General features: G+C 35.3%; 4 protein-coding genes across 9 annotated transcripts; 2 read left to right on the top strand and 2 right to left on the bottom strand.

The window, feature by feature from the left end:
* Positions 1 to 1981: 1981 nt before the first annotated feature.
* On the bottom strand, positions 1982 to 12338 carry LOC108755109 (PH-interacting protein). 6 transcript variants are annotated; one of them, XM_018497917.1, is made up of 22 exons: positions 12186 to 12338; positions 12004 to 12062; positions 11884 to 11913; positions 11576 to 11635; positions 10070 to 10220; positions 9843 to 9941; positions 9346 to 9683; positions 9095 to 9249; positions 8657 to 8974; positions 8129 to 8546; positions 7827 to 8052; positions 7371 to 7701; positions 6972 to 7161; positions 6613 to 6858; positions 6318 to 6542; positions 5810 to 6188; positions 5220 to 5628; positions 4916 to 5134; positions 4657 to 4837; positions 4426 to 4594; positions 4237 to 4356; positions 1982 to 3818 (listed from the first exon to the last, which is right to left on the bottom strand). In XM_018497917.1, exons 1-22 carry the CDS (start codon positions 12226 to 12228, stop codon positions 2821 to 2823), a joined length of 5364 nt encoding a protein of 1787 aa, XP_018353419.1. In that variant the 5' UTR covers positions 12229 to 12338; the 3' UTR covers positions 1982 to 2820. The 6 variants fall into 6 exon arrangements, with proteins under 6 accessions (XP_018353419.1, XP_018353425.1, XP_018353424.1 ...); XM_018497923.1 differs by having other exon boundaries at positions 4279 to 4356; XM_018497922.1 differs by having other exon boundaries at positions 4438 to 4594.
* A 2125-nt stretch (positions 12339 to 14463) lies between these two features.
* Positions 14464 to 16894, top strand: LOC108754998 (dehydrodolichyl diphosphate synthase complex subunit DHDDS-like). Its single transcript, XM_018497697.1, has 5 exons — positions 14464 to 15150; positions 15228 to 15389; positions 15477 to 15625; positions 15957 to 16141; positions 16235 to 16894. The coding sequence occupies exons 1-5, from the start codon at positions 14990 to 14992 to the stop codon at positions 16463 to 16465; spliced, it is 888 nt and encodes a 295-aa protein (XP_018353199.1). The 5' UTR covers positions 14464 to 14989; the 3' UTR covers positions 16466 to 16894.
* Positions 16895 to 18168: 1274 nt separating this feature from the next.
* On the bottom strand, positions 18169 to 21264 carry LOC108755144 (protein Hook homolog). The gene has a single exon (XM_018497989.1). It carries the CDS (start codon positions 20598 to 20600, stop codon positions 18519 to 18521), a length of 2082 nt encoding a protein of 693 aa, XP_018353491.1. The 5' UTR covers positions 20601 to 21264; the 3' UTR covers positions 18169 to 18518.
* Positions 21265 to 23146: 1882 nt separating this feature from the next.
* LOC108755006 (adenylate kinase isoenzyme 6-like) lies at positions 23147 to 25349 on the top strand. Its single transcript, XM_018497710.1, has 3 exons — positions 23147 to 23466; positions 23535 to 23686; positions 24965 to 25349. The coding sequence occupies exons 1-3, from the start codon at positions 23427 to 23429 to the stop codon at positions 25298 to 25300; spliced, it is 528 nt and encodes a 175-aa protein (XP_018353212.1). The 5' UTR covers positions 23147 to 23426; the 3' UTR covers positions 25301 to 25349.
* The last annotated feature ends 1090 nt before the right edge of the window (positions 25350 to 26439 follow it).

Below are 26439 nucleotides of genomic sequence, written 5' to 3'. Positions count from 1 at the left end.
AAATTAAAAATAAATTTTAATAGGACAGACATGGAATTTTTTAAAATTTCAAAATTAATAGATCAATTCTAAGCAGAATTGTAACGGCTCATAATTTGCTCTCATAAGACATATAAAAGATTAGATTAAGATAGATGTTCTATAATTTTATACGTATATATCGCAAGATGTTCGGACATTCGTAAATATCTAAATGAATCTTACGGTTAGCAAGAAGCTAGTAAAGATACTGCATAAAGTTATAAACACTTGTAAGTTCTTACAAATGTTATGAGCCTTACAATTCTGCTTAAAATTTAGGCATAAAAAAAAAGACTAATGCCTCTTATAAATTTTCAAGATTAATGGCATAAATAATCTACAAGTAGACATATATAAAATAATTTAATCTTTTTATTGGTGGCGGTGGATTTCAAAAAATCGTATTGTATATAACAGAGCACGCTGATTTCACAACAGGATAAGTGTCAAACTGTACATAAAACATAATTACTTCATATTAAGTCCTGTGTACGTCCTGCATCTTTGACGGAGTATATATACATAAAATTATATTCCTGGATGTTCATCACGTGAAGTATATCAGTTATTGTATTATTAAGAGTGAGACCAAAGTTAACATTGTTAAATTAATATTAATTCAAGGCTAGATGCATTATTGAATCTACATGTGATATGACTCTTATGTAGGTCATTAAAAAAATATTCATTATAATCCTAATTATTGATAATTTACATTATCATATATTTAATATTCTTAAACTAATATCACAATGGCTCGAGACAGTCAAGACTTCTGATGTTTGTGCATGTGTCCTGATAAACGATGTTAGCTGCTGGCGGCACAACTGTCTTCTGTATCATCATTTATACAACTACGTGTAATGCGTGATCCATTCAAATTCGCGTCATATAAACTTGAAAAACATATCTATTTGCCTTCGTGAAAAATTCTAAAATTGCATGACTTTCTTAAATCCGTAACAGATGTACAAATTCTATGTAAAAAATCGTTATTTCACGCGCAAACTACAGATCATAATATACACAATTCGTCTTATGGAACATCAATATTAAGAAGAAATAAAAATTACTCTCGAATGGATACAATATATTTACACGCACGCAGACTCACTTTTCTATACATGATGTGCGATAAATTTAAGTGAGAAGCAAAAATAGCGCTGGCAGGATTCGCAAAGAGAAAAGGAGGAAGAAAAAGGAAAAAAAGAAGAGTAGAAAATAATAAAGATGCCTTGTTGTACTCCCAAATATTGTTCATCACATTCAAGGAAATAAAATTAATTCTCTTCGTATGCTAACAACAAACCGTTGTCGCTATCGCACATGTCACGTTATTTAATATAACTTAAAAATGCAAATTACAAGTCCGCTGTCTAAGGAGGTAACCATTGTGTATAACAAAGTACATAGCTCTTTTTCTCAGGTAGTGTAAAAATTCACATTTAATTATATTATATTATCTTTTTTTTTGAAAATTTTTCGTAGATAAAATAAATACCAATTTATGTTTTTACAAAACATGTTTAGAAATTTGCACACTCTTAATTGTCTCATTGCAGTTCTTTTAAATTACATCAAGAGAAATCTTGAATTGTTTGTATTATATCAAAATTTTATTAAATAAAAATCAAAATTATTAAAAATATATAAAGTATAATTAAAAAGGCTTTAAAGGTTTTTTCTCTTCTCGAATGTTCTATACTTCCAATGAAAATTACGGAACAAATAATTATATAGCTATTTATAGCTATTTTTAATTATAAAGATTTTCAGTTATCTATAGCTATTTATTTAATTTATTCATGAATCGAAAAATTTTGTTTCTAGTTCAATATCACTGCAGTGAAGAAATAAAAGAGTCTAAATGTGAGCTCAACTCTCAATGAATAACCATTACAATGATAATATAAAGAATTATTAAAACGATAACTTGATAAATTTTATAAGTGCATTGTTCAACCTTTGTTGCTTTAATGAGACTGAAAATTGTTTTATAAAATAACACGATTTTCCTTTTTCTAGTCATAGCATTAAAATTTCATGTCAACTAAACTTTTGAAATCGATGGAAGCAATCGTATAAGCATAGACTTACATTTTTTCGCGACTGTACTGTTTCTACACTTTCAAGATGATTAACAAGATAATCATTATACCTGTACAACAACATGATTATATATAGAATTTTCGATATAATCTTCTTTAGAATAAGTAGAACTTTATATAGATTTTCCTATCGTTATTTAATTTGGTTGAACCTGCAAATAAAACGTAGAGTGATCAAAATATCATGTATTTGTTCACACTGTTTGTTTGTACCATATAGCCAATGCATTGTCCAAATCGACAGTACAGGTCAATATAAAAAGAAAAGAACACTTTCTTCAAGCTATTTCATAAAAATAGAAGTACTTAGCAGAAGCGTCCGATATGGTTCGCTCTATGTTTGTCAATTGTAATGTCAATTGTAATATTTTATACAGGTAAACATCTTAATCAAGAGCGTACGAGAAAAAACTATAAATAAAGTATCTCGCTCCAATTTCCACTGCGTTATCTCCTAAGACTACATCAGAGTGGCTCTGTCGGAGATTCATGGTGCATCGCAATTCCATACATTATGGAAAATAGCGCCGACGGAGCAAGCGTCGAGACAAGATCAAGAAGAATGATTAAAAATTCCATCTTTGGACAGTTTCTTCGAGCGATAATGATCTGAGTTTTCAATACGCAGCACACACTACAGTCTTTGAAATCCTTATCAATCCTTTAATGTCATTTTCATCTAGAGATGCCGTTAGGGCGATTCTAAAAGATAAGCGCGGGCGCGCGGTGTCATTTTACGTATACGACCTCGACTACTTATACTAATGCCAGGCTCTGGCATGCTCTCATCGCTATCCTCAGCGTACGAGCGACGCTTGATCTTACGCCGGTTTCTCACCGGCATTGTGGTACTGTCGTCGCTATCCTCATTGTAACAAGGACGCTTCCGAGCCGAGGATCGTCTGCTGCTGCCATAATGTTGCCTCGTGTCCTCTGATTCCATAGAACTACGCGGCTTTCGACGGCTCGAGCGCGACGATCTGTATTTTTTATCAGAATAATCACTGTCCTCCGAGTCTTGACTATTAGTCTTATGTTGTAATTGTGGCTGCTCTTCTTCTTCTTCCTCTTCTTCTTCTTCCTCCTCTTCTGGTTCTTCTTGTTCTTCACCATTGTTATCTTCTTCGCTCTCGCTATCGCTATTATCGTCTTTCCCATTATTAACAGTATATTTTTGGACGTTCTGCACATTCTCAGATACTAACTTTCGTGACCTAGTGTCTCTTTTGATGATCTTTTCCTCTTCGCTCTCTTCTGAAAATTCCAGCCCAAGTTCATCTTCGTTGTCTTCGATCATCTTACTCTCCGCAACGTACTCCTCGCCCTCGTCATCGTCATCATCATCGTTCGCAACAACGTTTAATTTCACTTTAGATTTGGATTGCTTACCGTTCTTAGTATTTTTGCCGCGATTTTTGCGAACCTGCTTGCTACGACCGCCAGGCGTGTAATTGTCTCCAGAATCGGTATCAGCACTAACACTGGGTATCGCCGTTCTCGCTCTAGTTCTTCGGACTGGAGCACTATTACTGCTATCAGTATCTGTTGTTACTTCAGTATCACTAATATCACTATCACTATCCTTCAGTTTTTTCGATACAGTTGACCGGCAGATTCGCAATTTCAGCCTTGGCCGAGATGGCCCGGAATTAGACCGTTTCGTGTGACCGTTTGTCATTCGCGATGGTCCTAGAAAGTGAAATAAAGATTAGCAATTTGATTATAAAAAAAAAACTAGTTCAGGCGGTTCAAAATTATAAAAATGTAATGGGCTGCAATCAGTATTGATAAAAGAATCTCAATATATCGATTGTAAAACTTGATTTGAAAATTATGGACTAGTAAGGAATCATGAAGAATTTGCTAAAGTTTGTGATCTAATCCAACATGAATATAGTTAATATAAGTTAATTAACGTATCATTTTTTTAATTTTTAGTCTTTTTTATCAAAATATAATCCTTTTTTAAATTCAAAATACAAATCGCAAAATAATTTTTTATTGAAAACATTTGAAAATAATCAAAAGTAGTCTCAAAATCTGATAAATTCCTTCTGTCATATATGTATGAAAGTGATAATTTGGAAAAGGAGGTACACGCGCGTACCAGGTGCAGATATGTCAAAATTTTTCTTTTTCTGCTCTTTACCCGACTCTTCGTCGTCGTAATCGTCTTCACTGTCTATATCGTCCTCATCACTAAGAGTAGATTTTGATTTGGAAGGTCCTGCACAATAAAATTTGTATTTTATCGCGTTATGTTTACACAAATCAGTAATAAGTAATAAGTATTTACCAGTTCCATTACTTAAATTTGTTTTCTTTTTCTTGTTCTTTTGCTTTTTCTTTCCTTTTGGTTTCGTTTTCTTAGTTTCAGATTGTTTATGTGCTGATTTCCAACTTGTAAGTATCCTACGCATGTGCTCCTCAAACATGGCCGAAAGTCTTATTGTCATCGAATATATCTGGATAAATAGTTGAATATTTAAGGAAATATATGCATAAAGCAGATATTATATTAACTTACCTTGGAACGTTTGTTGGTATTATAATTCCTACTATTCGTAAATATCAATCTCATATCCTTCGCAAATTCCGCTGGCGTCTCGTAATTGCCGCCTAATAAATCTTCCTTGACGGTACGCAAGTCCATCGGTGTATCTACTATATGATGATATTCTGGATGTTCTAATGTGTCTACCGGTTCCCTAAAATCGGTGTCAGTCATATATTCTTTTAGATGCAAAAAAGAATGCTTCAAAAATTTAAATTTCTTTTTGATGTACCTAAAAGGTATTGAATCTTCGCACTGCCACAGGGTCTCTAACAGATAGCGACTCGCTAGCTTCCAGTCTTTTGAAATCTCTTGCAAAAGTGAACATTTTCTTTTAGACCTTACTTTACTGGTTGAGGGTCTCTCAACATCTATCTCTTCCGACTCGGAGGAGTGGTATGTATCATTTAACTGATGGTACACTGCCGGAACATCCACATCAGTAGTTTCTCTGCGTAAGAAATGTTATTTAAATAACTACAAGTATATACGAAAATTCTATAAGTACAACTTTTGTACAACAGAATATATCTTACTTTACTATACGCAGACACAAGTCAGTGACTATTCTTGCCTTTTTCACTATATGACTATGTGGTTCATTGAATTGTTCAGCGTTCGTTGCTAAATATCTAACATCAAATTGTGCCGATGTAACTCTTCTGTAGAAATGATTTTCAAAACGAGCCTTTATAGTCGACAAATCGATTGGATATTCAACAATATAAGCGTAAGTTGGATAAAGACTGAGATCCACTGGTACCACGAATGGTTCTGCAATTGCAAGACTCATTACTTGATCCAAGCCTCGGATAATTCGGCGACATGTCGCTTCTCTGTCACCCATCGGCCATTCCTCCGCATGAGGTTGATATAGTATCGCTTGTCTCTCTTCCGGTAAGACGGGAACGGCACCACCAATTTCTACGGGGACTCCTAAACGAACAATTAGTGCATACAGCATAATTAGAGAATTTAAGTTCACATTTCAGCAGAATATCAATCATATCAAAATATACATTATATCAAAGTTATCTTTTACGATGGTTTCACTCACTCTTTTAATTAATTTAAAATTAAACAACTGTAATGTAATAATTGTAATAATCGAATTAAATGAACTCACTATCTTCGTCAACAGGCTCAAGATCCCAAGGACTCATTCGTTCATATTCTCCATTGTCCCATCTGACGCGGAAGCACATAAAGAGTGATTCTGAAAATTCTTCATCTAATGGCTCCATTCCAACAATCTGTCCCATCCACCAACCATCGTCGATCATACAACGAAATTTATCTCCCTCAGACCAACTTCGCGCTAACGCCATATCAAAGGTTTGACGCAACACGAGGAAATCTAACACATCGGCCATATCGTGGTACTTGATAGTAAAATTCTGTCCAGTAAGTCGACCGTCCTCATCCATCAATCCTAATTTTAAACAGCACAAACGAGGCGGTCGTATTTCATACTTAATACCCACTACTTTTACAAACTCTTGTGCCTAGAATATAAAATTTTTGATTAGTATATGATTAGTATATGTCTCTCCAGCGTTAAAAATTTCAACAGAAAATATTCTGATCCCATATATAATTAAAAAACCTTAATCCCTAAAATAAAGTAAACATACTCTAATATTTATCTTGGTCCATGGCTCGCACCGCGGACTAAGCTCATAAACCTTTTTATTCCTAATTGCATCTAAATAGAATTTATGACCTTGTCTAAAATATACTATTTCGTCGCCCATCTGCGGGTAATAAGGAGCTTTCCTCGGTATTACTTCGGTAAGCCATTCTGAAGGTCGATAAATTTCAGGAACTTCACGAATCCCATTAGCTATTTGTATTCCCTGCTGCATGAAAATGATAGTGTTTATAGAAAATGTTAAATTAAAATAACATAAGAATCGTAATAAACAATACTTTTTTTTTAGGACGCCTACTGCGTCTTCTGTCCGTCTCACTTAGGGGTGTGACAGATCGCTTTTTCACAGGTTTCCGTTTACTGCGTTTGGGAGGCTCCAAATTCAGTCCGTGATCCGCAATCCAATCAGAATATTCAGTACTGGAGTCTGTAGTGCTATCGGAGCACATATCCTCCTCGTGTGCGGTGGAATCATTGCTATTGCTACTGGCTGAACTCGCTGATGTGCCAGCGTTATCAAGATTCTGTAAAAACGCAGTGTCCAACAATTAAATTACGCGTAGACTCTTCTATTTGTCGTTACAACATAGTAAACATGATACATATTTATTAGTCAAATAAGGCTACTGTGAAATACCTCATATTCATCGTCATCTTCTTCGTCGCGCGTTGCTCTAGTTCTATAACCGTGCCTAGTTCTATTACGCTTGCGATTTAGAAGTTTATTTCCTATATTGCCTTGATTAGTGGCAGTGCTCGAGGTAGGTTGTGGTCGCCGTCGCATTTCTCGCCGCCAGCTATCTAATTCCATATCAGCCATTGCTTGACTTTACAAATAACATAAAAAAAATGTGAATTAATTCGAGAATTGAGTATGTTCTTCTTTAACGTTAATATAGCATATTCAACATACTAATGTCTGAATTACGAATAAAACAATAAATTCATTTAAAGTAGTTTCTTATAAAATTTGTTGCCTTTCTAAAAAAAATGTTATTTATCTATTATTATTTAAAAAAATCCATGTAATATTTACATTATTTTAAATTGAGTCTCTTTTACAGCTGGATTCATGGGACGCGCGAGCATAGGCTTGTTCCATGGAGTAGTATTATCTCTTTGCCAATTACCACTACTTTGGCGAACACCTTCAACATTACCCTCTCTCCTTAAACCAGCTCTACTACCGCGAGGACTTGCTATTTGACGGATTGGTTGTTCCGCGATGTTATTCTCCCTATCATCGCCAGCACCGGCGGCTTCTCCATCCACATTGATATTTTGTCTCTGAGCAAGAGCCTCAATCAATCGATCAATGTTTGATCTTGGCTCTTGTTCTGGAAGACCTTCTATAACTTCTTGCATGCCTATTTAATAGAAATTTATCATTCTAATTTAATAAATATAATTTTAAATATAATTTTTTTGTTATTGAAGATTATTAAAACTTTTTAAGAATAGTAATTATTTTGTATATGAATTGTCATCTTACCGCCGGCACCAACTGCAATATTTGGTACCAATTGCTCGCCTCTACAATTTTCTCTTCCTGGTACTAATCGCTGCAATGCTGGCGGATATGGATTCCCATCTACATCTACCAAAAATGGTGGTGGCATTAAATGCGGCGCTGTTTGTGTTTGCTCATCAAGAACATAATTATTTCCATCTCTTATCAAAGGTCGGTAATCCGTATGGAAAAATAATTCTTTCGGTACCTAAAAACAATGTAAAAAATTAAAATAACTTTAAAATGCTATGATATAAGATGAAATAATGTAAATGGAAACTTACGATTTTTAGTTTCTCTACTCCACATCCAAATCCATACATTAAAAGATGTCCATTAGAATCAGTCGCGGCGAGCTTTGTGCCGTCAGGAGACCATTTCGCATCAAAAACGGCGCAATTTCCCTGCCCTTCGACGAAATTTTGGAAACATACCATCGGTTCCGTATTTAATACGTCCCAAATAATAAGTTGTCCGTCGTGACCAGCACTGAGAATCATTCGAGGATCTATTGGATGCGATTCCAATACGAAAACCTCGTCTTTATGTCCCCGCAAAACCTTCATCAGTTCACCCGACTTTGCACCCCACACCTTCAACGTGTAATCGTTCACTGCCGTTATAACAAATTCATCGCTCACGTCCCAACAAACCATGGTTACTCTCGCCTTTTTGTTCGTATCATCTTCCATTTCTGGTTCTCTACAAAAAAAAAAGAAAGAAAATAAAGTATTTTTTATAACACTACACTAAATGTATAAAATCTTGTAAAATGAAATCTTTATCAGAAACGAAATAAAATAAATGCACACCCAGGGAGCTTTGCTGTCATGAGCAGCTGTTTATGTACCCATTGCTGTTGCTCGAAATGCCATACGTTTGCAGTACCATCTTTAGAACCAGAAATGAATTTTAAGCCGCTATGCGCCCATTGAATACTATCAACTGTGTCGGAATGCGCCTCGATCTCGAGAACTCTGCGTGGTCCTTCGTCCCCTAACATTGCATAAACTCTTACATTATGATCTGCGGAGCCAGCTGCCATAAATGCGCCCCCGGGACTGAAGGAGGCACAAATCATTTGTGCTTGACCGGGCCTCATTTTTTCATGGTATTGAATAGGCTTTGTACTATAACAATTAGAAACAATGTGATTGTTTTATATATATAGATGTTTATACAAAGTTGAAAATAATTATTACACAAGGATATATATAAACAATTACATAACTGATAAATTAAAAACTTACTGAAATACTGCTCTTTCGTTCGATTTCTTTGTATGAGACCAAAAGGCTACGGATCCGTCAGTACTAGTAGAAACTAAATAATAAACGTCATTACATACTATTGGACAAAAATTGATGGACGTAATCATGCCTGAATGCCCAGTTAAAACTGCCACCTTGAGAAAAGTATAATTTATGAGTAAAACATGATTTTTTTACATACATATAAAAGTAATTCTATTATATATGCATATCCATGGTGGTGTACTTACAGGTGACATTGATTGAAAACACCAGACCCGTATTATTCGATCTAAACTTCCTGCTGCTAACAAAGTATTATCGAAATTCACTGCAATGTCCATAATTTCCGCAGACGCGCCTCGGAAAGTGGCGAGCAAACGTCCATCGATGGAACTCCAAACTTTGACAAGTAAATCGTCCGCTCCTGTTATGATGTATGTACCAGTGCGATCAAACAGCACACAGTACACCGCAGATAAATGGCCCAATGTATGCCGATACAACTTCATTTTGCTGTAGAATCTTGTCGGTATAGCTTGCGTTCGACTTGAAGGGCCAGAATTCTCACGTCCCTGAAGTACTCGTACTATTGGGCAAAAAGATGTGCACGATGAAATTATATACCGACATTTTATACATAGCCATTGATACAGACATTTCATACAAAGCAAAAGACTACTGTTCAAAAATGCACATAACAAATATATCTTTTACAAACAACCGTATGATTTTCAAGCTTTCTCACCTATATTAGGCACTGATAAGCTACCGGCCAATTCCAGAAAAGGTTTTCCACCGAATCTTCCGGAATAATCGAAAATGCTGTATGTATGGCGCGTAGAATCTGCAGAAACAGAATTTTACAAATGCCGTATGTAAATTACATATCTGGCAGAAGTGAACGTTTATTTATGTGAGAAAATATTAATTTTAATAAATATATATGATATTAAGACTTTTGTGATTTTATACCTTCGTGGGTACGCAGTAAGGATTGTCTGCCTGCTCCCAGAAGTGATATCACTCCACGAACGCATGGTGGCACTTCTTTTTCCAACACTGGTCCGATTCTGGCACATATTTGTAACAAGTAAGTTGATCCAATGTGAGGATATTTCTTTTCCTAAAAAGATTGTTACTTAATTAGTCGCTATAAGATAATCCACAAATATTAGATATAAAAAAATTTGGCAAATATCTATAAAGTATATATATATATCGAATATTAGTCAATGCTGTCAAAGATGTTTATTTAATTCTGTCGGTCTGTTTAAATTTATTATATAATCATATCGATTGGATTAATAAGATTAAAAAACACTAATAAAAAATTAAAAAATTTCACAGAAAAAAGATGTTACATTAAACAGTTAAAATCTGCAAATATCAATTTTTAAATCAAACATTAGTAAGAAAATAAATTACATTTTGTATCAAATAGACCAGCTGAATTAAAGATTTCTTATTTATGTTTATTGCAAATGTTTAAAAATTATAGAATATTCACAGAAAGAAGTATAGATTAAATCGATACTCACACACACATAATTGGTTCTTATATTTAAAACTTAAGTATAGTTTTGAAATGTTATAAGACAATTGACAATCACAGAGCAGCATTAACATTTTAAAACAATATATTTCAGACGATCTTAAAATAAGAATGGACTATGAATACCCCAGTCATAGTTTTAATAATCAAAAACATGTGCATTTATTTAAACATTATATGGTTCTGAATTTTTTATACCAGACGTATAAGACTCAAGAATTAATCAAGAATCAAATAATTAAACAAAGAGCTACGAGTCAATTCGTATCATTCAAGTAATTTAACTAACTTATAACTCCTTGTTTGATTTATAATCATTTGAGCCGTTTTCTTATCCTGTTGTTCAATAAAAAATAATTACCTGTAATAAAAAAAATAGTGCCGCACAAAATCGAAAATTAATGTTCTCTAATTACTATCAAAATCAATTGGAACTGTCTAACTCATAACAACATCGCGCGAAAAATTTGAACAATCAAGTAGTTCCCACCGTCGGGCCAATTGATACTTGCGCACAGACGCTCCAACCAATCAGCGCGGCTCACTCGTCCCACACAAGACTATACTCCGTAAATAAGCTAAGAGTATCTATATTCATTGATCAGCTCACGCGAAATGGCCGGAAGCGCGCCGCGATTGGCCGACGGATGGCTGTGGTGGGGGAACTGTGGCGAACGGTCACAGTACGAGACAGAGAGAAGAGAGGGAATAAGCGACGCGAGAGGAATCACTGCGAAGGCAGTGGGATCAAAAGGGGGTAGAGCAACCTCCCCGCGGATCGACGGAGGTACTCCCGTGCGCTCGGCGCATAATTTCATCGAACCACCTTGCGACGCAGCCCGAGGGACTCGCGTCGCATGGCGACTCGAGAGGCCCACACTCGTCTCGCCGTACCGATCGCCATGTCACGACGATGCCATACTCACCAATTCCTCAAACGACTGACTATGCACGTTGCCCTCCCAATCGATACGCGCCGGTAGTACCTGCGAACAGAGGGATGATCTAAAATCCATATAAGGGATGAGGGGGAGGGAGGGGGAGGATCAATGCCGATCGATCGGGCAAGCTTGATCGGCAGGAGCGCCGATCATGCCATGGTGAGTGGCCGCGATACCTCGCGATCGACCAAGGTCAGTGACCTTGAGATTCTAATGTTTTGACAAGCAGAAACCACGTGCGAACCATGTGGTCCGCTAGTTGTATACAGTGTCGGATCCGCCGTACGGCTTACCTCAGTACGCTCCAGTTCCCGCTTCAATATCTGAAACAAAGCGCGTTGAGCGTTCGCGTGACGCGATCGTAAGGCTGGTACGCGGACATGGAAGGTGGACTCGTAACGTCGTTCACTTACCGTCGCTGCCTCCGGACAGATACCCGCTTCGAGAAACTTAACAATCAGGAAGTACAGCTCTGGAAAAAGAGAGATGCGCAGGGCGCCTTTAGTGACGGAGGAACGTGTCGGCGCGACGGTATACGGCAACACACTCATCCGTGTCGTCCTCGCTTCGCCGTTTACGGCGTATCCGCGTTTACCTGGTGCAATCCCGGACTCGATCCTGGATGCGCTGCCCTCCATCACGGCCGATCGATTTTCTATTCACTTACGGATGACGACGGCAACATCGGGCTTACGGCTCCTAGCGCCGTGATAACCACCGTGGTGTTCATTTTCTCTGTCTCTGAGACCAACGCACACACCGCACACGCGCACTCTGCCTACTCGACGCGAAGTAGTCCCCCAATGGCGGCGCGCCGCGCCGTCCAACGGACAGGAGCGTATCCATCATGCCACACGCGCGCTGCGGGGCCCGGCTAATTCACATTCTCCTATGTCTCACATGATCATTTTTCGACTCACACTATCATAAATCGGCAATTTTCTGCGTATCGTCCAACCGATCGATTATCAAATTTCTAATAAATTTTGCAAGGCCATACGGACAAATTTTATGCCTCACACGACTGTTACGAGGAAACATGGCGAACATCCGGGTTACATCATCCGGGAGCCTATCAGCGAAACGATGAATCCGCCATTGAGCGCGCCATGCTTGAAAACGTCTCGCGATTGGTCTCGCGAATCACGAATTTGATCGAAACAAAATTGTAAATCGTATAATTTGTTTTATAGAAACGAAACAGGACGGAAAAAGTAATGTGAATAAAAACACGAATATTGTATAATCCAGCAATAATTTATCCTGCATGTAACATCTTCATTATGGGACGAATTAAAAGTTTATTTGAAAAGAAGATTATTCGGTAACGCCCGTGCACGATGATCGAGAGACGAAGACCACAGGAAAGACTAAAGAAAAATTATGTATTAAAGTTACATTAAAAATGAAATTACTATCGCTCGCATCGCTCGCCTCATCGTACATCTTCGATTCGTGCAACTTTCGAATGTAATTAATAAGTATGTATAAATCTGTAAGGCAAATTGTGAAAGATTACATCGACCTGCATCGGGAAACGCAACGCGTTTCGATTCGAGTAAGATCGTAATTTATTGTGTCAGACGTACGCGATTGCGATCATTCTCGAACAATCGTTGCATATTAAATTTATGTGTGAATTTGTAGGACATAATTTTATGGAGACAGTCTGTTTGTTGCAGCTGCATGGTGATAATTAAAGAATTGGGAAAGGAGAGAAATAAAGAAAATGCGCACATGGCGCAATCGCGGAAACGGCCAGGATGACACGTGCAGTATGTATGTATAGGCTAGCGAGAGCGTGCATACGTCATAATTGTGTGTGTGTGTGTGCGTGTGTGTGCGTGTGTGTGCAAATATATTATATGTATATGTATTAATGTATAAGTCTGTTTGCACTGCTTATACTTTTTTAACCTTTGCTTTCTCTCTCTCTCTCTCTCTCTCTCTCATCAACGCCCGAATATATATTTATCTCGTTTTAAGTGCAACAATTTTTGAGAATTATTTCGAACAAAAAACCTTGGTATCAATCATGAAATCTTTTTCCTAGAATGAAAAATGAAAAGTGAAAAATTTCTCCATTAACGTCAACGGTTAAAGTTTTCACCTTTCACTTTCCATCCTAGGGATAAAGTTTCATGATTGATATCTTTATGTGTGCATGAATACATATTTTAGATTTTGTGTTGCTGAAAATTCCTAAAAATTTTTTTACTGTTGAAACAAGATAAATTGCATATTCTGATATTGGAAAGTAAGAGAGAAAAAGAGATAGAGAAAGAGAGAGAGAGAGAGAGAGAGAGAGAGAAAGAGCGATAAAAAGTGAAGATTTTGAGTGCAAAAAGTGTAAACACGACAGGCTCATCACATGAGAGCGCGTGTAGGAATAATGTATGTTTAGATTAATTATCAATAAGATAAATTTGCTATCTCTTCGCATTCTGTTCGAATCCGCTATCAGATTGCAAGTGCGTTTCGTTTTATACATGATATATATATCATTTTATCCTTGTTCATTGGACATTAAAAAAAGATAAAATGATACATTATGCGTATCACGTGTGAAATGAAATGCACCCCCTCGTTTCTATTTTCGCGATACGCACCTGCAACCTGCACCTACAACTCACTTCACGTGAGAGAGAGAGAGGAGACGTGGGCCAATATGGCGGCCGCGTGAATGAATAGGAAAATAAGGGCTCTCACGCTTCATTCACGCTCGCACGAATGTCGTCGCATTGAATCAATTCTTTTTTTGCATTTCTTTTTCTCTGTATTGAATTTTTAATCTGCATATGTTAAGGATCACAGTATCACACTTTAATTGAATTAATTGTATACAAGGCATCGTTAGATGGTTTTAAATCATTGACGACGCCGGCGGTCGCAGGTGTTCGATTCGAATTCGACCGTTCGACGAAAAAAATGTTCGATGAGAATCACGATAGCTATTCCGACGTCCCTGGCTCACGTTAGATAAGAGAGAGAGAGAGAGAGAGAGAGAGAGAGAGAGAGAGAGAGAGAGAGAGAGAGAGAGCTACGAGTAAACCGCGCCTGGTTTTTGTCGGTATTTCGTTCGAAGTAATAGGAGTCGAGGAAAATAACCTGACGTATTATCGACAGTATGGTCAAATTAACGTGTAGATAAAGCGAGTGATTAAGATGATGACGGAAATGTACGAAAACAACTTGGAGATAGTGTATTTTATTTTTTAAATTACGATTCGAAGGTTAGATGATGACTGGCAGCTGATATTGTGTTAATGAGTATTATATATCTTGTGTTCGACAAGTATTGAATATTGAATAGTGAATGTGACAGAAACTTTTGGAACATTAAAGAGTTGAGCACAGATTGTACATTTTCATATGCCTAAACGTGAAATTTAAAATACGATGTCGTGGCTAAAAGAATGCACTTTGAATTGGTTTCAATCCCTAGCTTTAAAGATTATTAAGACCGGCGAAGTGCCTAAACACGTGGCGTTTATCATGGATGGTAATAGACGTTACGCGAATAAACAGAACTTGCAGAAAGGAGAGGGTCACTCAAAAGGGTATGTATTTTTCAAGAAAGTTTACAGATATACTGTCCCGTTCATTTATTTCATATCTTATATTTTATTTATGACAGGTTCGACAAAATGACTGAGATGTTAAACTGGTGCATGGATCTCGGTGTTGTAGAAGTCACAGTTTATGCATTTAGTATAGAAAACTTTAAACGTAGCAAAGAAGAAGTTGATGGTCTCATGGACCTTGCCAGGCAGAAGTTCAAGCGTCTCTTAGAAGAGAAGTATGTGTAACATTAAAAATTTTTTTAATCAGGTATCGCAACACAATACAGATTTTGTTATTACAAATTTATATAAACAATTTCCAGGGAAAAATTGATGGACGTTGGAGTATGTGTTCGTGTGATTGGCAATTTGTCCCTGATTCCAGAAGATCTATGTAAATTAGTTGCTGAAGCTATGACTATTACTAGGGAAAATAATAAAGCATTTTTAAATCTTGCTTTTGCTTATACGTGTAAGTATAATTACCAATAAATCATATTTATGTTTACACTTGATTTATACTATATATTACACTGCGTGTAGGCTGCGTTTAGGGAGTGTGCTATCAGCATTATTGCATCATTCTGTTTTATGTCTCATAAACAATTAAGATAGAATGATGCAATAGTGCTAACAGTATGCTCCCAGGACACAGCCTAAAATATTTGAAAAAAATCATTGATATATAACAGTGTACTCTCTGGACAATTAATTTTGTGACGTATATATAAATAAATGTTTAATATTTTATATAATTAATATATATTTATATATAATTTTTATATTTTTTAATATTGCTATAGCAAGAGATGAAATTACTCATGCAATTAAGGATATAATACAAGGTGTAAAGGATGCTGATATTTTACCTGAAGATATTAATGAAGATCTGATTACTGATTGTTTGTACACTTACAAGTCTCCAAATCCAGATTTATTAATTCGTACTTCCGGAGAAACTCGACTTAGCGATTTCCTCATGTGGCAAGTAAGAAAATATTTAATTTTTGTGACTTGAATCTATCTGTCCTTGCAATCAAAGCAAAACTGCATTTAAAAATTTTATTTAAATTTCTTTTAGATTTCCAATACTTGTATCTACTTTACCGAAGTATTGTGGCCTGAATTCAATATATGGAATTTTCTTAGTGCAATTTTTTATTATCAGAGATGTTATCCTAACTTGCAGAAAAATAGAAAAAATTTAAAACCAATCATGCATAATAGTAGAGTATCTATGTATCTTGATAAGTTGCATAACAAACGTGACATGGCAATCGAAACAGTATATCTATCAGCAGTTCAATCCTAGAAATAAACGTTATTCTATTAGATAAAGTGTTGAATGAAATATGCTGAAAATATATGTTGCATATATTTTCTTAAAATCAACTTTCCATTATAATGTAGTTTATCATATTTGTCCCGGGTAATTTTTTTCTATTTTGAATTTGTCAAATTATTATAGCAATTAAATTGTACTATGTCTTGTTGCATCAGCAAAATTAAAAATATCTACATTTACAAATATATGTATATGTCAGTTTGTAATCATATGTATAAGAACTAGTCAAGCGATTAAACAAAGACAATTATATGTGAAAACTAATGTCAAAATTTATACAAATATTTGTTTTGATACGTCTATAGTATCATAAACTCAGGGATAGATAGCTACAGATACTTCCAATTACATAAGATGTTTTAGAAAACAAGAAATAATGAAGGCTTTGGGATATATAAATTGATCAAGACCTAATATCGAAATATTTGAACAATTATTAGAATTTTTACTTGTACAGAATCGTTCTCATATTTCTTTCGTACAAAATGACATATAAAATAAATTCATACTTATGAAGAGATTATATTGTACAATTAGAAGAGCAAATAAAATATGTATAAGTTAAATATAAGTAATTTATCGAACAACCAATCTTGTCAATAAAAAAAATTTAATAATGAATTATAACAATTTCAACAAACATTTTTCTATTACAATAAAATATTTGTTTTCTGAAACGTCGCATCATAATTGTATAGATATTGATGAAATTCGCTTCCATACCATCCACATGTCATATGTTAATATAGCGCATTTATGTATGATTATCTCTGTATGTACATTCCATACATTAGTTTTCCGGTTATTCTTCATTGCCATGTGCATTGGAGATTTGTAAAATAAAATTGTAAAACAAATGTATATAACATAAATTATACATATGTGAAATAAATAATTTTAATCGTAATAATATTAACGCGTGTGACTACAAAGATATAAATATACGAATTCTTTGTGTTGTAATATTTATATAATTTATATGTATATTATATTTTTCAAAGCCAAGAAATGTGTATAGAATGCTCTATACATTATTTACAATAATTTGGTTTATCATGTATTGCTGCACAAAGCAAATAACAATATTTATGAATGTACATTTAGTGTCAATCACTCTGTTGAAAGAAGCGTCAACATTGTAAATATATACAATACTATACTCAAACGATAAGTGTTCTTCGACATAATAAGTATCATTTAAAATATCTCTACACGGGATAAAATTTCTAAAATATTACAGAATATTCAACATCTTGTGTAATATTTATCCTAATGCGAAGTAAAACATTCCAATATATATCTATATATAATCTTATTTACAATTTAATATATCTTTTATTGAAAACCTGATCGAGATAAGATAATGATGGTAAACTTCTGCGATATAGATACAATTCTAGTACAAAAATTTAGTACAAAAGTTTGCTTTTCTAACTGTTGGAGATATTTGTGCGATTATTTTTTTACATACTCATTAAAGATATAGGAACATGTTGGCATATCTCTAATAGCTAGAAAATCTTTTTATTATTGAATGAAAATCTGAAAATTCGAATGTTAAAATTATATTATATTATATTCACAGGAAGACAAAAAATTAGCTGGATACATAATATAAAAATAATTAGAAAAAAAAGTTTTCATTTGTTAACTGTTTGTAAGTAGTTTCTATGTTATTAACTCCACAAGACTTTGTAAAAAAATAAATCTTTTTACTTACTTAAAAAGTGGAGATATTTCACTTTTGCTCGGAATCATTCAATTGTATCTACATCGAAAGAAATATAATCAATTAAGACAATCGTAACAGGGAGATAAATGTGGCATTTTAATATTATGGTACGAGTTAATATGTTGCTGAATAAATGGGCAGTTGAATAAATCTGTGATCAAGTTCATGAATTCAAATATGTGATATCATATTTATCGCACTGTTGAGAATATCGCCTTAAACGATCGTTTACTACTTTATATGATAATAATACTTAAACGTCAAGTCAACTTATTTTTGTTCGTTTTCTTATTTTGAATTATAAGGTGGATAACGTCTCGACACGGGTTGCCTTTGTCTGGCTAGAAAAGATTGACCCTGTCCCGCACTAAGCGCCGCGAGGCGTTGATCCATCACCTCTCTGTGGCAATTCCCGCCCAATCTATGAAAGGCGGTCACCATCAGCTTCTCCTCCATCTCTCGCAGCAACCTGGACTCTTTCATGGAACGTTCCATGTCCTCGATCATCTTACGCTGCTCCATCAGCTGGTTGCGCAACATGATGACTTCGTTCGGTGAAGAATTATTCTGCTTCGGGTCGAGGCTTTTTATAACACTCTTGGCCTTCTCAATATACTTCTTGTGGCGTTCCTCCAGCGCGGCGTTCTCATACTTCTTCCGCGTGAGCTTCTCCTGAAGAGCAAAAGCTTCCTGCTTCTGAGTCTGCAAAGCACTTTCACGTTCCTCGAGCTGCAGCGTCAGTCGTTCTTTGTCAGCTTGCACTTTCCGCAGTTCGTCCTGCAGTTGCGACAGCTTCTGATTCGGACTTATGTTGTCACTTTTGCTGTCACTGCTGCTAACTTGAGTACCCACCGTTTCCTCCAGTTGGGTTTCTAACTCCATTATCCTCTGATTTGCCTTGCAAAGTTGTTCTTGCTTCGTGTTAAAACGTTCCTCGGAATCCTCAAGTAACGCTTGTATGTTCGGCAACTTGTCCTCATTGCCATTCAACTTTATCTTCATCATCTTGTTCTCCATCTGCAGGCAGAACAGTTTTTCTTTTACCTCAAATGGCATCATTTCCGAGCCGGAAACACTGGTACTGTCGGCGCTGGGTTTTGCCATGTTCTCGGTGGCTTGCAATTGCATGCACTTCAACTCCTCGTTCATCTCTTTTAGAGTATCCCTTTCGACAATCAACCGATCTCTCTCCCTCTCTACAGCGCCCAGCTTTGCTTCCATTTTCTTGCAATCAAACTCCAGCCGATCACACTTGTTGCTCTTTTCATCCAGCTTGTGATGGGCTTCTGTGCGCTGTTGCTTGCATAACTCCAGATGATTACGCAGCTTTGCTGTGAGCTTAACTTCTTCCTCATACTTAAATTTAAATTGTATATTTTCTTTACTATTATCTTCCAATATTTTTAACTGTCTCTTAAGGTCACTCGCGTCCTCTATCTTCTTCTTGTATGACTCTATCATGATTTCATACCTTTCTACCTTATCTTTGTATTCTCTCAAGGCATCCACTTCATCCTTGAGATGATTTCTTTCGTCAGCCGCCTTTTGTAAATTCTCATTTCTCGACTGCAGTTCCAAATTTTCCTTTTCCAACAGCTCTGCCTTCAATCTATAATCATCCCTAGACGTTTCCATCTTGAACAGTTCATCCTTCAATGCTTCCACTTGCTTTCGTTCGGAATACTTAAAGGATTCTTCCGGGTTCTCAAACTCGTCCAGCCGCTCTTGAAGTTTCTTATTCTCCGCGATTAATGCAATCTTCTCTTCTTGCAACAGAGAGAGCTGTTGATCGAGTTCGTGGCATTTCTGTCTCAGTTGGTCTCTCATGTCCACTGCTGCCTGGAAATCAGCATAGAGTCTCTGTTGAGCACTGTCTGGCACATCTGGCACCAGAGACTCAAAGTTCACCTCCTGGACCTCCTGGATACTTTGCATTAACACCTGCTGTACCGTTTCTTCCATACCCATTATCCTGGTGATGAGTAACTGCTTCTGATTACAATTGACAGCGCAGCCGAGGATCAGCTGCAGCAGACGGCGCAGCTCATCGCTGTCGCAGTGCTCGCCTATCTTGGTCGCATCTGGCTTAACATAGTTGGATAGTTGCTGGTTCAGACACTCCACATAGTACTCCATCACAGCCTCTACGATCTTCTTCATGTTGCTCACTCTAAGGCGCCAGTTGGTACCCACATCGGTCTTGATCTTCGCCTTCCACACAGCTGTAAACCATTCTGGTGCGATTTTGGCTAAGGCTTCGGCTAAGGCAACACCATCGCTTATGTCCTCCACAGAATTGTGTGGCGCTTGGAGGTCGAAGGTAGCCAACCACTTGATCAAGTAGTCCAACTGTTGCCGATGGTCCCCCATTTCGTTTCTTTTTTCCTGGACCTGGGAAAGTTCTGAGACTCGTTGATGATGTGGATCTTGTCAAATTCCGTTAATCGTATCGTCCTTGTGACCGCGATTCTCGGTCGAATTCATAATCCCGTATATCGAATGTCGAAATGTCGAATCGGGACACTGTACCGCAGATCACACGTATCCGAGGACTGTGGTGAACCAAGGATTATCTACTCGCGTGCGTTCTCCAACTAACCAAGAAATGCAAAACGGCCACTGTCATCGCGCGCCGTTACGGTCCGATAACGCTTTATCGAGGCGGAAGTCGCGAAATTCGAGCACCGCCTCAAATAACAGCTCGTGCACGTAGCGCGCGATAATTCTATTCTGCATGGCGCACGTCAACCGACGAGGGGAACGTCCGGATTAATCATCGTTCTCTTCCGCGTATTTCGCACCTGGGAGATAAAACAAGGTTCGGTCATAAGCATTACATGCATCTCGCACTTTCTCTCCCCTACGAATTACTTTTATCTTTTCCACACTTTCCACAGCAGAATTTAAGATTGTCTCGTTAATTACCGTAATAGATCTTGTCGAACGTGGATCCAGTGGAAATTTTTGTTGTTTCTTCCTTCGGAAAGTGTGACAAGTGGAAGTTCTATATATAAACTCCAAGTCCGCAAATACAATAGAGTAGTAAGCCTTAAGTCTTAAAAAATTGATCAATCACAGTTGAATATAAGAAGAATAATCGACTATGATTGGTCAATTCTTTAAGACTTAAGGGTTACTACTCTATTGTGTTTGCGGATTAAGAGTTGGAATTGTTGGGTATCCAGCTGTCACGGTTGATTTTTTAATAATCTTTCATGACAGCAACGTTTGAGTAGCAGGAATGATTCCAATAGATTCCAATGACCGAGTTTGATCGATCCGGCACGTATTTGCGAACGGACAATATATTTATATTTATATTAAAAAGTAGAAAGGGGAGCAAGAGAAACGGAGGCCTGATGGTGTGATGGGATACGTAATAAAGTATTTGTATGTGTGTGTGTGTGTGTGTGCGCGCGTACGTGCGTGCGTATGTGTGTACGTGCGTATATGTGTGTGCATAGTAGTCAGTTTAGGATAGAATAATTATTTAGAGTCCTATGCTGTAATCCTTAACGATGTTATTATTAAATAATTATCGTTAGAAGAGAACTGTTATTATTGTAACGAAATAACAATAAACTTATCCTAAATTTAGATAAAACAATAAAGATATATATGTTAAATATACATGTTACCTTCATTACAAATTTTGTTACTAGATAATAGATAATACATAAAAGAAACTGAAGCATGATCTAGATATAGTACAATAAATATATCATTTACTTAGTTGATTTATAAATGTATTGTGTTTACAAATAAACTTTTTTACTGCAATAAGTTAAAGTGAAACAAATGTATATTGTATATTGTACAAATGTATATTGTACTAAAAAGTACAGCAATAAAAAAGATTTAAAAACGCACAAATGAAATATCACCTAAAGCATTTTCGCAAATGTACACACTAACTAATGGGATACATCTATCCTGAAAAGCACACAAAGAAGCACGTTATAGCAGAAATCCGAATTAAAGCACTATAGTATGAGTATTCACATCGCCAGTTCTTTTCTCACTCTTGTGCTTTTTTCCTCAATCCTTTGCTCTCTCTCTCTCTCTCTCTCTCTCTCTCTCTCTCTCTCTCTCTATTCCGCTGCTAAAGCGGGGAGCACAAACTCTTGCATAACGCATAACACATAAGACATAAAAAATTGAACCAATAAGAGTTTTTTATTTCAGAGAAAAAAAGGAAACGGAGGACTTTGATTGGTACATTTTCTTATGCCTAATTCACACTGCGTAGAAAGCGTCAAACAGCGGAGCAGTAATCAACCAGCAAGGCGATATTGTTTACACTACTGTAAATATCGCTTCACTGATTGGTTGCTATTCCGCTGCTTGAAGCTTGCTGCGCCAGCGTGAATTAGGCATTATGCATTACGTGTTATGGCTCCGGCACCAGCGCGATGTTAGTCACGCGACACTCGATTCAATGACAGTATACTTTTAGAATGAAAATATCAATAAAGCTGTACACTCATTAAATATTGCTTATTGCGCGCAACGAACATCGCGCTGGTGTACCGGAAGTATTACGGGAGTTCGCGTTCTTGTGAATATTAACGTGATTAAGAGTTAAAAACTGATAATATTGTACTAATTTTATGATTTATTAGTTTAATAGATGTATTTATGCATTCAGAACTCAATAATATTCGAGTTTTCTTTAAAATTGTGATTTCAGTGTTGATTATTAACAGAGATAACTGCTGTAAACAATTGGCGACAACAGAGAAAAATATCAGGGTGCTGCTCGTTTCAATCCAGGCCTGGTCAATCTCTCCTCTGAGTTGATAGACTTTCGCTCTGCCACTGACAGCCCTGACGTTGTTGTATTTCTGTTGTATGTATTCATATCTAGTAAATTTCTTTGCGTTTCACAGTTGGCAGCCTTTTCCTCTGATGCGACATTCATAGACAGAGATGGCGGAGATTTAGAGAGAGATGCTTGCAAACTGAGCACACCATAGGTCTGTTTTCTGTGACTGAACTAGTGTACACTTTTGGAACTTAAAGTGAGAAAGAGAGTTCTAAAACAGAGTCTAGTGCAGGAACAGAAAACAGACTACATGTTATCCCTTCTACCATGATAAACTCTCGGAAGGATCACGCTGTACTCAGGGTCACATTAACAAGGAAACAAAAAAATTAGCGTCAATCTGATTGCTGTTACATTCGTATTTGTACAAAATGAACATGCGTAGGAGCGCACCTAATATTTTAATATGTGGTATGTAATAGTTGTTATTCAGTATAAATTCCGAATACCCTTAATAATTATTGTCAATGGTTTTTTAGGCACACCTGGCGTAGGCAAGAGCTTGATGGCGCATTTGTTGGAGGAAGAAACTAAACTAAATTGGATCGACGTCAGTAAAGTAGCTATTGAGACTGGATGTGTGGGCGAGTATGATGAAGACTTACAATGCAGTGTATTGGATGAAGACGCAGTAATTATTCTTGTAGCCACAGTTACATTAATATTTTCCATGTCATATGACCCTCTCATGACCTATACTAAACTCATTGTTTGATATTTAGGCTGTTAAAGAAATATAATCATAATTGCATAATTAAATGTATAAATATTGATACATTGATGCTGGTTAGCAATTACTTTTTAATAAACAATAAATTAAAAGGCTCAATAAATTGATAAATAATATAAAAAGGAAAGGGCTACGAGCTGAACTAATTGTATGTGCTAAGAATATATATTTTTTAAACAAATAACAAAAATGTTTTGACCCCTATTGAGTCATTATCAATGTTAGTATAATTGTTATAAATTTAAAGTTGTACCTAAGTCACAGTAACATATGTACTTATCATTAAACGCAATTCCTATGCTAAAATTCTTCCTCAAAGTAATAATTGATGAAAATGAATGATTGGAGGTGGTCATCGAATTATGTGTGATATCATCTTGAACATTTGACAGTAGAAGTTCCTTGTTAATTGATCAAGGCCTGGTACTGTCAACATAGATTAACTTTAATGTTTATTTTTTCAATTTATTCTTGATCTTTTTATAATTCTAAAAATATTTTAATTCTGAATCTAAGAAATTCTGGGAATTTGGAAAAAGTAAACAAAGTTAAATTAAGATTTAAGTTAATTTTACATTAGTAAAATTGGGTCTAAGAAACACAATGCAATTGTCTGTTACTAGTGTAATACAAACATTAGATTTTGATCTTTATAATTACAATTTTTGTAGTTTTTTAAATTATGAAATACTTGTTAATAAAATTATCGCATAGGTAAATTTATATCGTACGAAAAAAATTTACTCCATCCCATGGAGTGCATCAAACGGCAAATTTCTTTGAAAAAAAAAAACGTTATTTTTTAAAAGATGCCAGGTAGGGATAATGATAGATTCAAAATCCATTGAAAGCTTCGTAAAGTATAGATTTTACCCTTGAAAACGAAAAAAAAAGCTTTTAAATATGACTTTTTCACAGAGTTATACTTATTTATGCTAAATTTCGATATGAATTTATGTATGCAATAATTTTATTGATGAGTATATATGTTATTTAATAAGCATAATGAACAAATAAAAACATGAATTATTAATGTTAATTCTATACAATGTTAAGTTATTTAAAATTGGCTAACAAGTTTGGTTAAATTAAAATTATGAAATAGTTTCTATAGATTATATTATCTAGGTCACATGTATGTTAAACATACAAATTTTTGTTTGCAATATCTCTTTCTAGTTACTGAAACTTATGGAGGATTGGATGAGAAAAGGAGGACAAATCGTGGACTATCACAGTGCCGACTTATTCCCTGTAAGTTGGTTTGACATTGTGTTTGTGCTCAGAACAAACAATACTATTTTATACGACCGTTTACATGAAAGAGGCTATAACAAGAAAAAACTACAAAGCAATGTAGAAGCTGAAATTTTTGAAATTGTTGTCCAAGAAGCAAAAGACTCGTTTGAACCAGAAATAGTACATGAACTAACGAACGATACTCCAGATGAGCTGATAGTTAATGTAGATAGAATATGTCAGTGGGTAGAGCAATGGAAAATAGATAATAAGTAAAAGTGAGAAAATGTATATTAAATATTTCTTATGTAGAGTTATTTTCTCATTATTAATCAGAATAAAAGATATCAATAAATAATAAATAAAATATCTTTTCATATAAAGTTCACGATTATGTTTATATGATAAACGTAAAGAAATCAGGTCAATGGTCGGGCACAAATGAAGATGTATTAGTTAACTAATTAAAATATTTATTATTGTATATAAATTGAACGTTTCACGACCGGGTTACTTCTTCAGAATAAACAATTAAATTGCTAGTATAATAATGTCAGTTTTGACATAACGCAAAAATTGTGTAGTCGCTAATGTAGTATTATTAATGCAAAAGATGTGCTGGTTTAAAGATCTTAAAAACATAAAAAATTAAGAACGTTGTACATACTGATTGATAGTTGAAAAAAGTAGGTGTTTTTATTACATTTTTTATTACATTATAATTGTCAATTATTTCAATTGATTGGTCGTCAATATTTATTTGTTGCGAAAATAACAATTAAAGTCAGTAATATAAAAGTTGTAGTGTCAATTATCGATAATTTGTTGAGCGGAAGTCAGATGATAGTTTGAGTTAATGATGTAAAAAATAACGGCTTAGTGATATTCGAATCTAAGGAGTTAAAGCGAACCATTCCAGCTCGATCGAACGCACAAATTCAAATCTTGCATTAACAATACTGCATTAACGACTATATTTTTTGCGTTATGCTAAAACCAACATTATTATATTAGCGATTTGTTTATGCTGAAGAAAGTGACCCGTAATCACGTAACGTTCAATTTATATACAATAATAAATATTTTAATTAGTTAATTAATACATCTTAATTTGGTCGATCATTGACCTAATTCTTTACGTTTTTTGCTTTCGCATAATACCAGCGATTTCTATACTTTTATATAATAATATAATTATATAATTATATTTAATATAATTATATAATTATAATAAATATATATTTCTCATATATACTTATATAGATATATAACATATTTGTCATTTTATTACAAATATATAAACTTATTGACGCAATAAAATGTGATTGTACAAGTTCTAAAATCTATTAAACAAACATCTGTATATATAACAAACACATAAGCACTCATATATGTATGTGTGTGTGTGTGTACAC

Source organism: Trachymyrmex septentrionalis, unplaced genomic scaffold, assembly GCF_001594115.1.
Source record: "Trachymyrmex septentrionalis isolate Tsep2-gDNA-1 unplaced genomic scaffold, Tsep1.0 scaffold83, whole genome shotgun sequence".
In the NCBI taxonomy this organism is placed as follows: Eukaryota; Metazoa; Arthropoda; class Insecta; order Hymenoptera; family Formicidae; genus Trachymyrmex; species Trachymyrmex septentrionalis.
Note: the sequence above shows the minus strand (reverse complement) of the source record. Positions and strands in the feature narration are given on the sequence as shown.

Coding starts and splice junctions, on each gene's coding strand:
- LOC108755109 (XM_018497917.1), bottom strand. CDS start 12,228: ATGGAGGGCAGCGCATCCAGGATCGAGTCCGGGATTGCACCAG. Junction 6,543..6,612: donor GTAGGCGTCCTAAAAAAAAA/GTATTGTTTATT, acceptor ATTTTCATGCAG/CAGGGAATACAAATAGCTAA. Junction 4,595..4,656: donor ATACCAACAAACGTTCCAAG/GTAAGTTAATAT, acceptor CTATTTATCCAG/ATATATTCGATGACAATAAG.
- LOC108754998 (XM_018497697.1), top strand. CDS start 14,990: ATGTCGTGGCTAAAAGAATGCACTTTGAATTGGTTTCAATCCCTAGCT. Junction 15,151..15,227: donor GGAGAGGGTCACTCAAAAGG/GTATGTATTTTT, acceptor TATTTATGACAG/GTTCGACAAAATGACTGAGA. Junction 16,142..16,234: donor GCGATTTCCTCATGTGGCAA/GTAAGAAAATAT, acceptor AATTTCTTTTAG/ATTTCCAATACTTGTATCTA.
- LOC108755144 (XM_018497989.1), bottom strand. CDS start 20,600: ATGGGGGACCATCGGCAACAGTTGGACTACTTGATCAAGTGGTTGGCT.
- LOC108755006 (XM_018497710.1), top strand. CDS start 23,427: ATGAACATGCGTAGGAGCGCACCTAATATTTTAATATGTG. Junction 23,467..23,534: donor ACCTAATATTTTAATATGTG/GTATGTAATAGT, acceptor ATGGTTTTTTAG/GCACACCTGGCGTAGGCAAG. Junction 23,687..24,964: donor GTGTATTGGATGAAGACGCA/GTAATTATTCTT, acceptor ATCTCTTTCTAG/TTACTGAAACTTATGGAGGA.